Source organism: Morchella importuna (assembly GCF_003444635.1).
Source record: "Morchella importuna strain M04M26 chromosome Unknown Morimp01GS006, whole genome shotgun sequence".
Lineage (NCBI taxonomy): Eukaryota > Fungi > Ascomycota > Pezizomycetes > Pezizales > Morchellaceae > Morchella > Morchella importuna.
The window spans coordinates 162806-175571 of record NW_025763403.1 but is presented as its reverse complement, the minus strand read 5'-3'; the positions used below and the strand labels follow the sequence as shown (position 1 = coordinate 175571).

The 12766-nt window shown below is 51.2% G+C and overlaps 5 protein-coding genes across 5 annotated transcripts; 4 read left to right on the top strand and 1 right to left on the bottom strand.

The window, feature by feature from the left end:
• Positions 1-1323: 1323 nt before the first annotated feature.
• Positions 1324-2994, bottom strand: LAJ45_02962 (uncharacterized protein; the record flags this gene model as incomplete). The annotated part of the gene is made up of 1 exon (XM_046112553.1): positions 1324-2994. The coding sequence occupies one exon, from the start codon at positions 2992-2994 to the stop codon at positions 1324-1326; it is 1671 nt and encodes a 556-aa protein (XP_045974042.1).
• A 3436-nt stretch (positions 2995-6430) lies between these two features.
• LAJ45_02961 (uncharacterized protein) lies at positions 6431-7726 on the top strand (the record flags this gene model as incomplete). The annotated part of the gene is made up of 1 exon (XM_046112552.1): positions 6431-7726. One exon carries the CDS (start codon positions 6431-6433, stop codon positions 7724-7726), a length of 1296 nt encoding a protein of 431 aa, XP_045974041.1.
• A 606-nt stretch (positions 7727-8332) lies between these two features.
• LAJ45_02960 (uncharacterized protein) lies at positions 8333-8773 on the top strand (the record flags this gene model as incomplete). Its single annotated transcript, XM_046112551.1, has 1 exon — positions 8333-8773. One exon carries the CDS (start codon positions 8333-8335, stop codon positions 8771-8773), a length of 441 nt encoding a protein of 146 aa, XP_045974040.1.
• Positions 8774-10439: 1666 nt separating this feature from the next.
• LAJ45_02959 (uncharacterized protein) lies at positions 10440-10857 on the top strand (the record flags this gene model as incomplete). The annotated part of the gene is made up of 2 exons (XM_046112550.1): positions 10546-10548; positions 10600-10857. The coding sequence occupies 2 exons, from the start codon at positions 10546-10548 to the stop codon at positions 10855-10857; spliced, it is 261 nt and encodes an 86-aa protein (XP_045974039.1).
• Positions 10858-12125: 1268 nt separating this feature from the next.
• LAJ45_02958 (uncharacterized protein) lies at positions 12126-12635 on the top strand (the record flags this gene model as incomplete). The annotated part of the gene is made up of 1 exon (XM_046112549.1): positions 12126-12635. The coding sequence occupies one exon, from the start codon at positions 12126-12128 to the stop codon at positions 12633-12635; it is 510 nt and encodes a 169-aa protein (XP_045974038.1).
• Between the last annotated feature and the right edge of the window lie 131 nt (positions 12636-12766).

Genomic DNA, 12766 nt, shown 5'->3' with positions numbered 1-12766 from the left:
CGTCTATATACTCCGCCAGAGACTCGCTCCAAGCAGAGCACTCGCTTCATGCAGAGCTCTTGCCACAAGCAGAGCCCTCCGCCAAAGCACTCGCTCCTAGCAGAACATTCGCCCAAGCAGAGTACTCGCTCCAAACAGAGCACTCGCTCCAAGCAGTACCGAATAGTCCTCCTAATGAGCTTTTTTTTTACGCTCGCTAATGCTGCTGTCTACAGAGTGCTCCTAGCGATATCACCTACATCTCCAGAGCACCCAGCAATGCTCTCTCCGCAATCTTCTCTAGGCGCATTGCGCACCTTCACGCGTCAGGAACGTCCAGGCAATGTGGTGCACGTCCTAAGAGCACCCGGCAATGCTCTCCCCGCCATGACATGCCTGGGGTATGCCTCCTGCGTCTGGATAACGATCAACGAATGAGTCTCCGCCCAGTGACTGTCAACGAATCACGGACACGTCGGGGGTCGCCAGGAGACAGCGTCAGCGCCCTGACAGCACTCATCAGTGCTATCTGCGCCAGGAGAGCATTCTCACCGAGCTGCTCGCCAGACACCGCCGGAGCATATCGCTCACGCCAAGACAGTCTTCGTCAACATGGTTTTCCAGGCACTGCTAAGCCCACGTCTGGAGAGCACTGACCAATGCTCGTAGAGCTACCAAAACATCTTTGATAATACTATTCAAGGTGGGACATCCCCTACTTAGACCCATATGAATCGATACGCTTTCTTCAAAGGCAAGGTAGGCATCGCCAGTCTCTCAAACAATATCTCACGTGGGTATTCTTCACGCCGCTGAACGGTCAGTCGCGGAATACTGATACGAGCACTGTCGTGTATACTGGAGATGGCTACCAAACCTTTGATGAACGTGTATGTATCTGTTGATTCGTGAAAGGCATAAGCCTTGAGGTTGAGGCCATGGTACGGCTCGTCTGAAAAGCTCAATGTCCATGCCTAAGCAGCAACATGGACTGGAAAAAGGTGCAGGATGACTTTACTGGTCGGAAGACCAATGCCTGCCTACCGCGTCCTCCTGGGGCGAGCTTGCAGGATAGCCAGACTCAGATACTGAGCGGCCGAAACTTACCTCCCTCTTCCAATCCGCATGCTTAGCAGAACGACACGAATTTTGAATTAGAGAGTCCAATTGGGTCTAACATTCCACTCGTAGAGCACCCGCCACTGCCCTCAGAGCATTCACTGAATAGCACCCGGTATTCCTCTTATATCACTGGATAGCACTCGGTATTCCTCTCATATCACTGGATAGCACTCGGTAATCCTCTCATATCACTGCATAGCACTCGGGAATGCTTTACAGCATTCAACTGAATTCATTCCACGTACGCAAATCTATCCTAGTATTTACCAGCCAATTGCCAGCATCCACCTCGAACAAATGGGACATTCCTAATATACTCCGAATATTCACGACCCACATCCTCTTCCTCCTCCTCCTACAGACTTTCAGCAGCCCATGTGAGCTATCAGCGATACCACGATCCTTCGCCTCAAGCAGCTCAACTACACATAGTCTATGTGCGCGCCCTGTGCTATCCCGTACCTTGAACAGAGCCTCCACTCGTCCTGGTAAGCGTCCCCGAAACACTCCCCACTGCTCTGAGGAACCTACCGATACCCATGCCCAATCCTTTCTTATTTTCCCCTTCCTAAAAGATAATGTTCCTGTACACCTGATGTTGTGAACCTCGTATACGTCAGGTCTTTGGAATATTGGTATCGGAACTTGCAAGCATGTGAAAACCTCCACTCGACGCTCCAAAATGCTCTCAGAGCTTCTGGCAAAGCTCTGAGAGCATCCCGCATCCTCAGTATACTCCTTTATCAGGCGATACAGCGTGATATGGCTCATTTGCAGTCCATCTGCCACGTTGAAAAGTCTTTCCGATTTCGAGGAGGGATTGCAAAGACGCTTCAGGGGCAGTCCGCTTTCTACTATTGAGCGTTCATTCGGCGTTTTCCTGCGGTCCTCGATTTTGAAAACGTCGAGCAACTCCTTGAGGTAATCCCGATGGCTCCAGAGGATGTCGTCAGTGCTCTCAGGACCTCCGACGATATCTTTCAGATTTAGAATTCGGATCTCTAACGCCAATCGCCTCCCTCCATAGTCCAGTATCTGCGTCGCAGCATCAACCTTGTTGGACGCTCTGTAAGCTTCTTTTACCTGCCGTACATTGGCAAGCTCACTGACGTCCGTGGAGTATTGAGGAATGCTCCCAAAGCGCTCAACGTGCTCCCGGTAGTGCATTAAGACGTGCAATTTGATGAAGTTGAAGTGCGATCTTTCCCGAATCTCCCGGATCTCCTCCAAGCCTCGTTGGGTGCTCTGGGAGCGTTGCTGGGTGCTCTGGGAGCTAGTTACTGCTTTCGTTCGATCTCTCGCATCCTTTAACGTTTTCTTGTACACCCTGAATTCTAAAAAGATATCCTTGTGTTTATGGAAATCCTCGAGATAGTTCTCCATATAGTTCAGTGTGCTCGTTGTATGACTCCCATATTGCGCCATTAAGTGGAAGTCTATTAGGCTTCGAACACATTTCAACGCTTTTGCGAAGTCGCTCCTGGCAGCCACTCCCGGGTTTCTCAGAGCAGCCGCGAGTGCTCCCAGAACGACCCGCCCCAGATTGCGCATCTCTTTCCCTTGCCATTGGTTGGTAGAACGATATGCTTTGTTTGGTACTGCCAGCCCAGGGTAAGGCGCAATCGAAGCCCAAGCGCTGTCGAACTCCTTCAATCGGTGATGCTTCTTCAAGAAGCCCTGAATCCACTCCATCATGTGCTTCAACATCCCCAAGTCGATATTGTGCAATATGTCCGGTTTATTGAGATCGTACGGATTAACCCTCGGCATACCCCAGAAAGCATTGAAGAGTGTTTTGACCGATCTCGCAACAAGGTATTCTACCGGTTCCAGGTTGCCCGGATTCTCGCTAAATTTCTGTACTCTCTCCCTGTAGTCCTCGTGACCGCGCATAGAGCTTCGACGAGTGCTCCCAAGATTGTGAAACTCCACCTCGCATCTTGGGCAAGCACTAGTGCTAATGTTTTGCAAGTTTGAATGCTCGGGTTGGTCAGCGATCCAGCCCGAGAGCACCGGAAAGCATAGTCGTTCGTAGCCATCGGCGCATTTGATTAACTCGCCCTCCTGAGAGCACTCGCGAATGCTTTGAAAGATCTCCCCAAGAGTGCGGTGCAGCGCCATTTGACTCTGACGTCGTAAAACGGAGTTAGCGAGTGTTGTATTCTTCCCGAGCTTCGGTGGCACAGGTAGAAGCCCTAGGGGAATGAATGAATGCCCTGTGGGCTTGTTGCGCACCGACGACTTGATGTTCCCGATGGTAAGATAGATTGGCCAGGCTTTCTTGTCCCCGCTAAAATTTGTCAGATGTGTGCCATCCGACGCGCAGATAATTGGTACGACAGTGGACCCCTCCGGTGACGTATTCTATCGAGAAAGCATTAGCGACATCTCCTGGAGTACTCGGAGTTCAAGTTGAGAGGGCGAGGCCTACAGACCTGTATCTCCCACCACCAATCTACTGTATGCATTTCCCCGTACATTCGCTCGCCGAATTCATTATGCTCCACCACCGGCGAGTACACCAATGACTCCCGGAAGGCACATTGCCCCAAAAGATATCGGACGACTACCATTGGATCCCGGTAGTAGTAAGAGATCTTCTCCCCCCCAATATCCACCTCCGAATGATTCCAGCTCGACTTTCCCAATATGTCGTTCATTTCCTCCAGCCTCTTGATAAAACCTCGCCCAGTGCTGTAGGAGCACTCGTCACTGCTTGGCGGAGCGTGTAGAAAGAAGCTGTCGATGTTTCCCTGGGAGGCTTTGGACAGTACGAAATACCTTGCCATTCTGAACTCGTATGCTGACCTGAATGGGTGCCATGGGTAACGGAGAAGGCTCTGTGAGCATTCGTCGTAGTCCTCCGAGCGGTAAAGTGGTTCCCCAGCACCCTCATAAACTGTTGTAGATGCCTTATGTCCATTTAAATCGCCGTCTGCCTCTTCCATCACGAAATATGATTCAGATTCTAGGTCCGAATTGTTACCGGAATCTTGGTCAAAACTATCCGACTCCGAAGCATAATGCGTGTCTGAATCGCAGTCGGGAATGCTCTCTGGGCTTTCATCAGTGTCATCGGGAGTCTCCGCAGGTTGATCGTGCTCCAGGAGCGAATATTGGTTTCCCAACCATTCATCTGCTTCCAGAGAATGGATCGTTCGAAGATGTCTGTCAAAGTTGGCGGAGGAGCTGTACTTCTTGCTGCAAAAAGGGCAAGATGATTTCATTGAATTCGAGAATTTGCAGTCTGCCAAGGCTGAGGAGGCTCTTTCCTGCAGGTGGTGCAGAGTGCTCTAATAGCAATTAGTCACCACATGAGGCTCTCGCTGCCAAGCGGTTGTGCAGAGTGCTCTACAAGCGATTTGTCACCCCATGCCGAGTGCTCGCTACAGAGCGCTCGCCAAATGATTGTGAGCCTTGCGCTCGCACCTCCACCATAGCGAGGCAGATTTTGACGTCATACATATCCAACCGAATAATGCAAACACAAACCCCAACACAAATACAACAGGAAGAAACAACAATCACCACAATCAGGCCGCCAGCGATGCTACGTTCTACCCTCTGAGCACTCGCACACTCTGTGTGAGCACTCGCGGATGCTATTCAGATCGAGAGACTATTCTCAGCGCCAAATTCAACACCAATATCGACTACGATCTCAAAGGATAGATTCTCTCCGACTCAGCTTCCTAGCGCACAGAGAACCGATACCAACAAGAACACAAACACCAACCCAACACCGGAATGCTGCCGACACCACTATCGATGCTACCATCAGAGCATCCTCGAGTACGCCTAGAGCATTCATCTACGTCATTTCAAATTGAATCAAACCACCAGAGAATTTTCGAGTGCGACTAGAGCATTCATCTACGTCATGTATGGGAGCAAACATTCAGCACGGTAGGAGCACCCGAGGGTGCTCGTACAGCACCCTCGAGTGCTCCTATAGCAATCCCGAGTGCTCGTATAGCATATGGTGGTGCTCTAGGAAGGACGATGATGAGCCTGGTAAAGCTGATTGTACTCGGTATAAGAGCACCCTTCTCCTCCTTCCAGTTCGTGAGATATTCCTAACCATCTTGAATTTCAAGTCCAGCACTACCTATCACTTCAAGCGCTCTGCTATCTAAGCTTTCAAGATTACCTCTTGAAAGCGCATTCAAGTCTCGTTTCAAGTTCAAGCTTTCAAGTTTCGTTCCAAGTTCAAGCTTTCAAGCTATACACTTTGCAATCATATATAAGATGGTATATCTTCCTTAACCCGATTGCTTTCTGAACCATATTCATCACACATTTACAATAGACTCCAAACTCCTCTCAGAGCACTCCCAAGCGCTCACAGAATATCGAAAAACCTCACAAAAGTCGAAAGAGGCGCCATCGAGATCAAGATTCAGACGAAACCAGTACTGATAATAGTGGCAGTAGTAGCAGCAGTAGCAGTAGTAGCTACAAACGCTCCCGCCGAAAACACAAGAAGCATAAATCTTCCCGTTCCTCACGTCGAAAGTCGCGGAAAACTCTGAAGGCTATCCCGGAAGAGATAGCAGAGACATCCTCGGAGCACTCGCCAGTGCTTTCAAGTCCCCCGCAGCTCACACCACCTCCCCCGCAGCTCCCACCACCTCCCCCTCAGCACTCGCAAGCGCCTCCTAGCGTTGCCCCCCTCAGCCAGAGCCCTAAAAACGCTGAAGGACTCTTCCCAAAGCAGTGGATATCATTGCAATCTGATTCTGACTCCAACGGCGAAGGCTCAGCAGCAGGCCCAGCAACACACTCAGCAAAGCGCCAAGCAACACGCCCAGCAGCAGGCCCAGTAGGCCCAGCAGCACGCCCAGCAGCACGCTCAGCAACACGCCCAGCAGCAAGCCCAGCAGGCCCATCAGCAAGCCCAGCAGCAAGCCCAGCAGCAAGCCCAGCAGCAAGCCCGGCAGCAAGCCCGGCACCCCGAAGAAGAAGAAGACGGGCACTTTTACGAGTCCCCAGTGATTCCCCAGAACTCGGCAGCTCACCGCCACCACCACCAGCCCCTGTCCGTAGAGCCGTGCTTCCAGTTCGTTCCACTGCTCCAGCAGCAACCGTCAGTGCTTCACAGAGAGCACCAAAGACAGCAACCCAACCCCCTCGCCGGCTACCAATACAGAGTTCAGTTGCTGGCCCCTCCAGAGCATTAGACACTCCTTCATCGGTAGAGCAGAGACGAAGCAGCAGAGCCCGTGCCCCAGAAACACCCCCGGGTGCTCAGGTAGCATACACGGGTGCTCCGGAAGCATCTCCCACCGCTCAAGGTCAATTCAGAATGACTCAGGCGAATAAAGCAAAAATGACTTTAGATTTGCTCAACCTACCTAAAGTGTACACTAACATCCGCAACAGCCTCAAAGCGCAGATGCAGAACGTCGGTTGGGTTAATAAAACCGTTTCCGGGGCAGCAGCGTTCGATGCTCTATGCCTGTATTTGATGAACTTACGCGCCCTCCGCGCTTTCCTGCCTATTTGGACAGGAGTCGATTCCGAAGCCCGTAGAGCACTCGCGGGCGCTTTGAAGTGGCTGATTGGTGATGTTGGACAGAAGGAAAAGCTATCGAGAGGGCAGGGAAATCGCGAGTACAGAGAAGCTGCCGGCGATATTGATGATGATGACGACGGTGGACAGCCCGCCCAACGCTCTAGGAAGCGTAAACGGGATCCAGTGTCCGCAGATCTCGATAGACCTTCCATAATGGTCACGGTGGTAGACCCCGATGCTCTAGGAGCATTCTTCAACGTAGTCCCGCCTCCTACCTATGACTGGAACGATCCACAAAATGAGCCTTCGTTCATTGGAATTCTGACAAAGATAACGTTTCCAGAGCTCTGCAATTTGATCCTGAAGCACACCGCATCCGGCAGAGCAATCAGGAGTATCTGGGGAGCACTGGATAACGTTCCACCGGCATCCAATCCACCTGTTCGGCCAATGGAGGTCCAAATCACTGATTCGGAAGAGGTCGAAGGTTGGTTGAAGAATAGCGTTGGCAGGCCTAGGAGAATACTGGCGGTGCTCCACAGAGCAGGCGCGGGTGCTAATTTGGGTGGCGCTGAATCACCCCCGCTGAACCGGGCATTCCCTCATATCGAAGAAGACGATTATACCATGATCGATATTCCTGCAGAGGACTCTGATTACGAGGAGGGAAGCCACCGCATCAATGCTAAAGGACTGAGGGTATATTTACCCAGAACTGATGCCAGTAATCAAAGGCTAATCCAGACTCTTGTTAGACGTCGAGATAGACAGCAGGATGCTATCGACGACTTAGACCCCAAATACCTGAGGAAATATCCTTTGGGTGTTGGGGTTGCTGACCCGAACTTTGTACAGGGAGTAATCTGGACGCCTGCCGGGATAGCAGCCAAGAGAGCTGCTGACGCACTCGCGGCTGCTGGTGGTGGAGGCGGTGGTGGAGGCCGTGGTGGTGGTGGAGGCGGTGGTGGTGGTGGAGGCGGTGGCGGTGGTGGTGGTAATCCTCCTCCGGGCGGACCTCGGGGCGGTGGTAATCCTCCTCCGGGCGGACCTCCGGGCGGTGGTGGTGGTGGTGGTGGTGGCGGCGGTGGTGGTGATGGCGGGCATCATTAGTTTTCTTTGGTATAATCTCGCGTCTGTCTTTCTGCTCAACGAATGCTTACCTCTGGATAGGGGTGTGTATTGTTTTCTGAGCACTTGCGAGTGCTATTGGCATCATTACTCTTCTTTGGTATAATCTCTCGTCTCTCTTTCTGCTCAACGATCGCTTACCTCTGAATAGCGGTATGTATTGTTTTCTGAGCACTGGTCAGTGCTCCTGGGATTTGGTTCGGTGCTATTTGATGTCTAGATCTCATTATATGAATAGATGGGTTTCATCGTTTTATATTTTCTTATATTAGATTAGATTCGATTAGATTAGATTTGATTACGTTCTTCCATTTCTTCTTAATTGAATTGCAATCGGCTCAAACTTCTACATTGCTCTCAGAGCACTCGTTATCGCTTTAGAAAGTGCAGTAAAACGAGTGATTAGAAATGACTCGGATGCGGGTGAGTGGACCGGGATGCGGTGGAGCGTATCGATACCATAGGAGGTTAGCGGTGAAAATTCTTCTCGCTTGGCGACGAAAACTCTGTCGCCAAGCGTTGATTTCTAATCAAAACACGCAGAAGAATGCTCCTAGAGCACATTGGATACTCCTGCCAGCAAGCAGAATGCCTGTCAACAAGCGATCCGCAGGTTCTACACCTCTTTCCACAAAGCGACCACGACTCCCAGTACCACCCGAAGAGCATGATGATTCACAGACTGACGGGTCTGAAATACCATTCCGAGCATTGACCGCACTGTCAACTAACACTCGGAGTAGTCAATCGACCAGCACTCGGAGCAGTCAGTCGACCACCGCCCCAATAGCGCGTAAAGGGCTTCTCCGTTCTACCGACACATCGACTGGAAGAAGCAGCCCCAGAAGGGTAGAATTCCATCTCCCCGATGGCAATACTAGCAGCGTTGAAGTGCAAGAGGTGGAGGAAACCGCCGATACCAGCCACTCGGAGTACGACGACTCCCCAGAGAACGCCCAGGAGAGCTCTGAAGAGAATCTGGATGACGTGGAAGAAGAATCTCAAGCTTCTACCCAGCAGAGATCCTAGAGTACGGGGAAGAGGCCTTGTACAGTACAGCCGACTACTGCCAGAGCACTGGGCAATGCTCGGAGGAGACCAACCGGAGCGGTAGCGGAGGTTATTGCTTCCTCCGACGTGTCGGTGGATGTGGTACAGGTTCGACTCCATCCCACTCATTAATGTTAAGGTCAAAACGCTAACGTTTCAGAGGGGAGCACGTCCGGGTGCAAATGTAGTACGGAGAGTAGCTCCCACTTTGGCACCCAGACAGAACGCATCCCAGTGGGCGCCCACCGCATCCTACAAACCCACTCCGGCACCCAGCCAGGAAGCATCTCAAAGATCATCCCCGGCATCTCAGGGAGCATTCTCGGCATCTCAGAGAGCACATCCGATATCCTCACAGCCCATGCCTTCTTCTATACCTGTTTATTCTCGCGATATTGACTACAGCTCTTCTTCACGGCACATCTATCTTTCCTCGATTCGTTCGAGGTACGGCGATTCCTCACCCATTTACCGCCCTTATCGTGCCTCCCCGCCCCTTGAGGGCGTTGGCGAGAGCTCTATGAGCAGTCCCCGGATTCCCTCAAGCCCTCAGGTATATTTACCAGAAGCGCAACCAAGAGTCTACGATATTGCACAGCTTTCGTCGTCAATTAGGGAAGGAAATGCTCCTATAGCAGAAAGCGAGGTTAGTAGTATTCCCGATAGCACTGACGACCGCTTTGAGAGCACAGTTAACATTCATGCGAGCAACCTATCACAGAGATCCCTATTACCTAGCTCGAGGAGTGCAAACGTTCTCTCAATGCAAGCTCAGAGGATTGAGAAGGAGTGCAGCACGCTAATCGGGGACCACACTCTTCTACATGAGCCTTTTCCACCTGCAGCGAGGTTTTCGGTCCTGGTAGTAAACATGTGGGCAGCTGCCAGTCGCAGGGTGGGATGTACGGTAGATCTCGACGAGGTTGTTATCAAACAGGTGAATGCTCTTGAAACGTTGACGAGTGCTCTGGAAGCATAATTGACAACGATAGGTCAGAAGTCTACACTCCCGAGTGCGTTCGCACTTGATGCACGAGGTTAAAGGGCGCCTGGCGGATTCGACCATCTATGGGCTTGGAAAGCTCTCGAGTCCTGAGGCGAAGGCTGCTCAAGTAGAGTATCTTTTGAAGAATGATCGCTTCTTGAGTCCTGCGCAGCATTATGAGGTATGATCAATCCCCAGAGAGCATCCGGGGGTGCTAATAGAGCACTCGGGTGTTAATGCTCGGAGAGCACCCGGACACCCGGAATGCTTGGAGAGCACTCGTGAACGCTGCTAACAGATACTAGACCTACCGTCTACGGTTTCTTGCACCAGAGATTATCGACATATTGTACTATAAATACTTTGATGGGGTCAGGATGCGAGGGGTAAAAGACCCCGAGTTCCTTGAGCGGATTACCCCTATCTTTATTTGCCTGATATCGACTTCTATTTGGCATGGCATTCGGGCATGGTCAGCCGGAACATACGTGAAGCCTGACCATTTCCAGTCACAGAATGAGAGTGTTGTTAGTAAGCATCCCCGATTCTCTCACATCCCCTTACAGCTATAGGGAGTGCTTTGAGAGTAGTGACGGGCGCTCCCAGGGCTATAGTGTATCTCCACGCTGACATTGAATACGAGTAGAAACGTTCAACAGGATGAGCAACACATGGAAGGGGAGGAGTAGGCAGAACCAGGAGGCAACGTTGGAGGTGATCAAGGATAACCTCCGGGAAAAGGTGTGCTATAAGGATGGATGCTACAATGGTGGGGTGCTTTTCTAAATACGGAGGCTAACCTTGATAGATACGAGAGAAGAAGGGCATCACTATCGAGGTGATACCCGAAGATGGATTCAGCGAGGACGATGAAGCGTTAGCGGCAGATCTTGCAGCATTCCGAAATGCTCGAAGAGCACCCCCGAGTGCTCCAGGGGATATCTCTGGTTCCGACAACAGTAACGGCCAGGAAGAGGTGGTTCACGCTCAACTTCGGGGCATTGAAGCGGAAGATGAAGGCGAGGGGAGGGATGAAGAGGAGGATCGCGAGGAAGGCGAGGAGGAAGATGATCTATAGCGCACCGGCGAGTGCTTTGGAGAGCAGTGGCGAGTGCTTTGGGGAGATACCTATATACCTGTATTATATCCGATTGGCGATTTCTAGACGTTTGTAGTGTTAGTATTTAGTAATAGAATTACGGTTCTGGATGCTCTGCAAAGCAGTGCTTACTAAAGCAAACAGTAATATGCCTGATAAAAACAGGGCGCTGAAAGGTAAAATGCGGTGCGTCGGGCAACGCGGGAGCAGTCGGGAGTGCTCCAGAAACATTAGCGATATGCCCAGGAGTCGTCAGAGAGCTCCAGGAGCGCCCAGGAGATAGGTAGTAGTCTCAGGCGAGAGAGCATTCCGTCGCGTGAGCGTCAGGCGAGAGAGCATTCCGTCGGGAGAGAGTCACGCAAGAGAGCCTTTAGTCGGGATAGCGTCAGGCGAGAGAGCATTCTGTCGGGATAGCGTCAGGAGTAAAAGCATTCCGTCGCGAGAGCGTCCGGGAAGGAGTACACCTCCTGGATAGCGTCAGGCGCGAGCTCACCCCGTCAGGGTGAGCGTATTGCTCTCGGGACGCACTAGCTGCACTAGTGCGCGCCTGGGTGCGCAGGGTAAACTGGTGCTCGCCAGGGCGGAACGCTATGCGCCAGGAGGCGCCAGGAACGTTCCTTGCTTCTCTGGAGAGGCAGTTTGTCTACCGAGCGCCCAGTGCGCCTGGAGCGTCCAGAGCGTCTGGCGGAGGTTACGGGTTTGCTGATGTATAGTAGGGTAGTTAGGTAACTGTTGGGGTACATTACCCGGTGACATAGCAGGTTGCCCCAACAAGGTGCATGCCAGCTCTATCCATATTTTTATCATATCTAATAAGTATATAGCTACATGTATACTGAGTAGGCAATGTGGATTTTAGAGGTTTTGATTGCCCGAGTTTGAGATATTCTTTTTCTTCTTCTATCGTTGGAATTGCTTTTTGGTATTGGTAGTAGTTGTGGTGTGTTTCTATATAATTCTGACGATTGATTGTAATCGATTGTAGGAATTGCTTTTTTGTATTGGTGAACCGTGATGATTGTGTATTGGTAATGATTCGGTATTGGTAACGGATCGGTATTGGTGACGGTTGTAGTGTTTCATTGTTGTAACCAGCTGAAGGCCGGAAACAGCTTGTATTATAATATATCTATCTAATTAGTACTCTATATAAGTACCGAGTATGTAATGTGTATTTTAAACTACCAAGCGAGTTCCTCGGATCACTCCTCCTCCCCCTGATAGAGGAAGGTATCGCTCCGGTGTGAATGAACTACTACGCTAAAACACAACTCCTCGCCAACTGGCAACGACACTACCCACCCCCAGAGTACTACCCCCACCCACTCTCCATCACCCCGCTCCCCTTCAACGACCTCCACAAATTCATCGCAGCCCGCATCCACCAGTTCAGATCAGGAAAGAGCTATCTACAAGCCCAAACAACCTGGATGACTACCCACCTCCCCTCAACGTGCGACCGCTGTAATACAGCAGAAGAGACAACAGAACACACCATCCTTCACTGTCCTACACTCGCCCCAAATAGGGACGAACTGCTCCAATCCGTCACGTCACTAAATGATATCTGGAATGACCAGAACCTCACGATAGCACTAGGCACCTTCATAGCAGCTAAAAGGGTCGGATACCCCAGAAGCGTCCACCCCTCGCCCCTCGCCACTGGCTCAACGACCATGTCGACCCTCACATCGAGACCCACCACATTCTCTTCGCCCTCACTGACGGGGCCAATCCCCGCAATCTATGCCTCATAAGAAAGACCCATATTGGGCACAGGGGCCCTGCCCACAAACCTTTCCTTTGTTCTGCTCTGCTTTCATCTGCTCTTCTATATATATTTTTGGCTTGGGTTTTTTCCTTATGGGGACGTGTTCAAGAAGGTTTG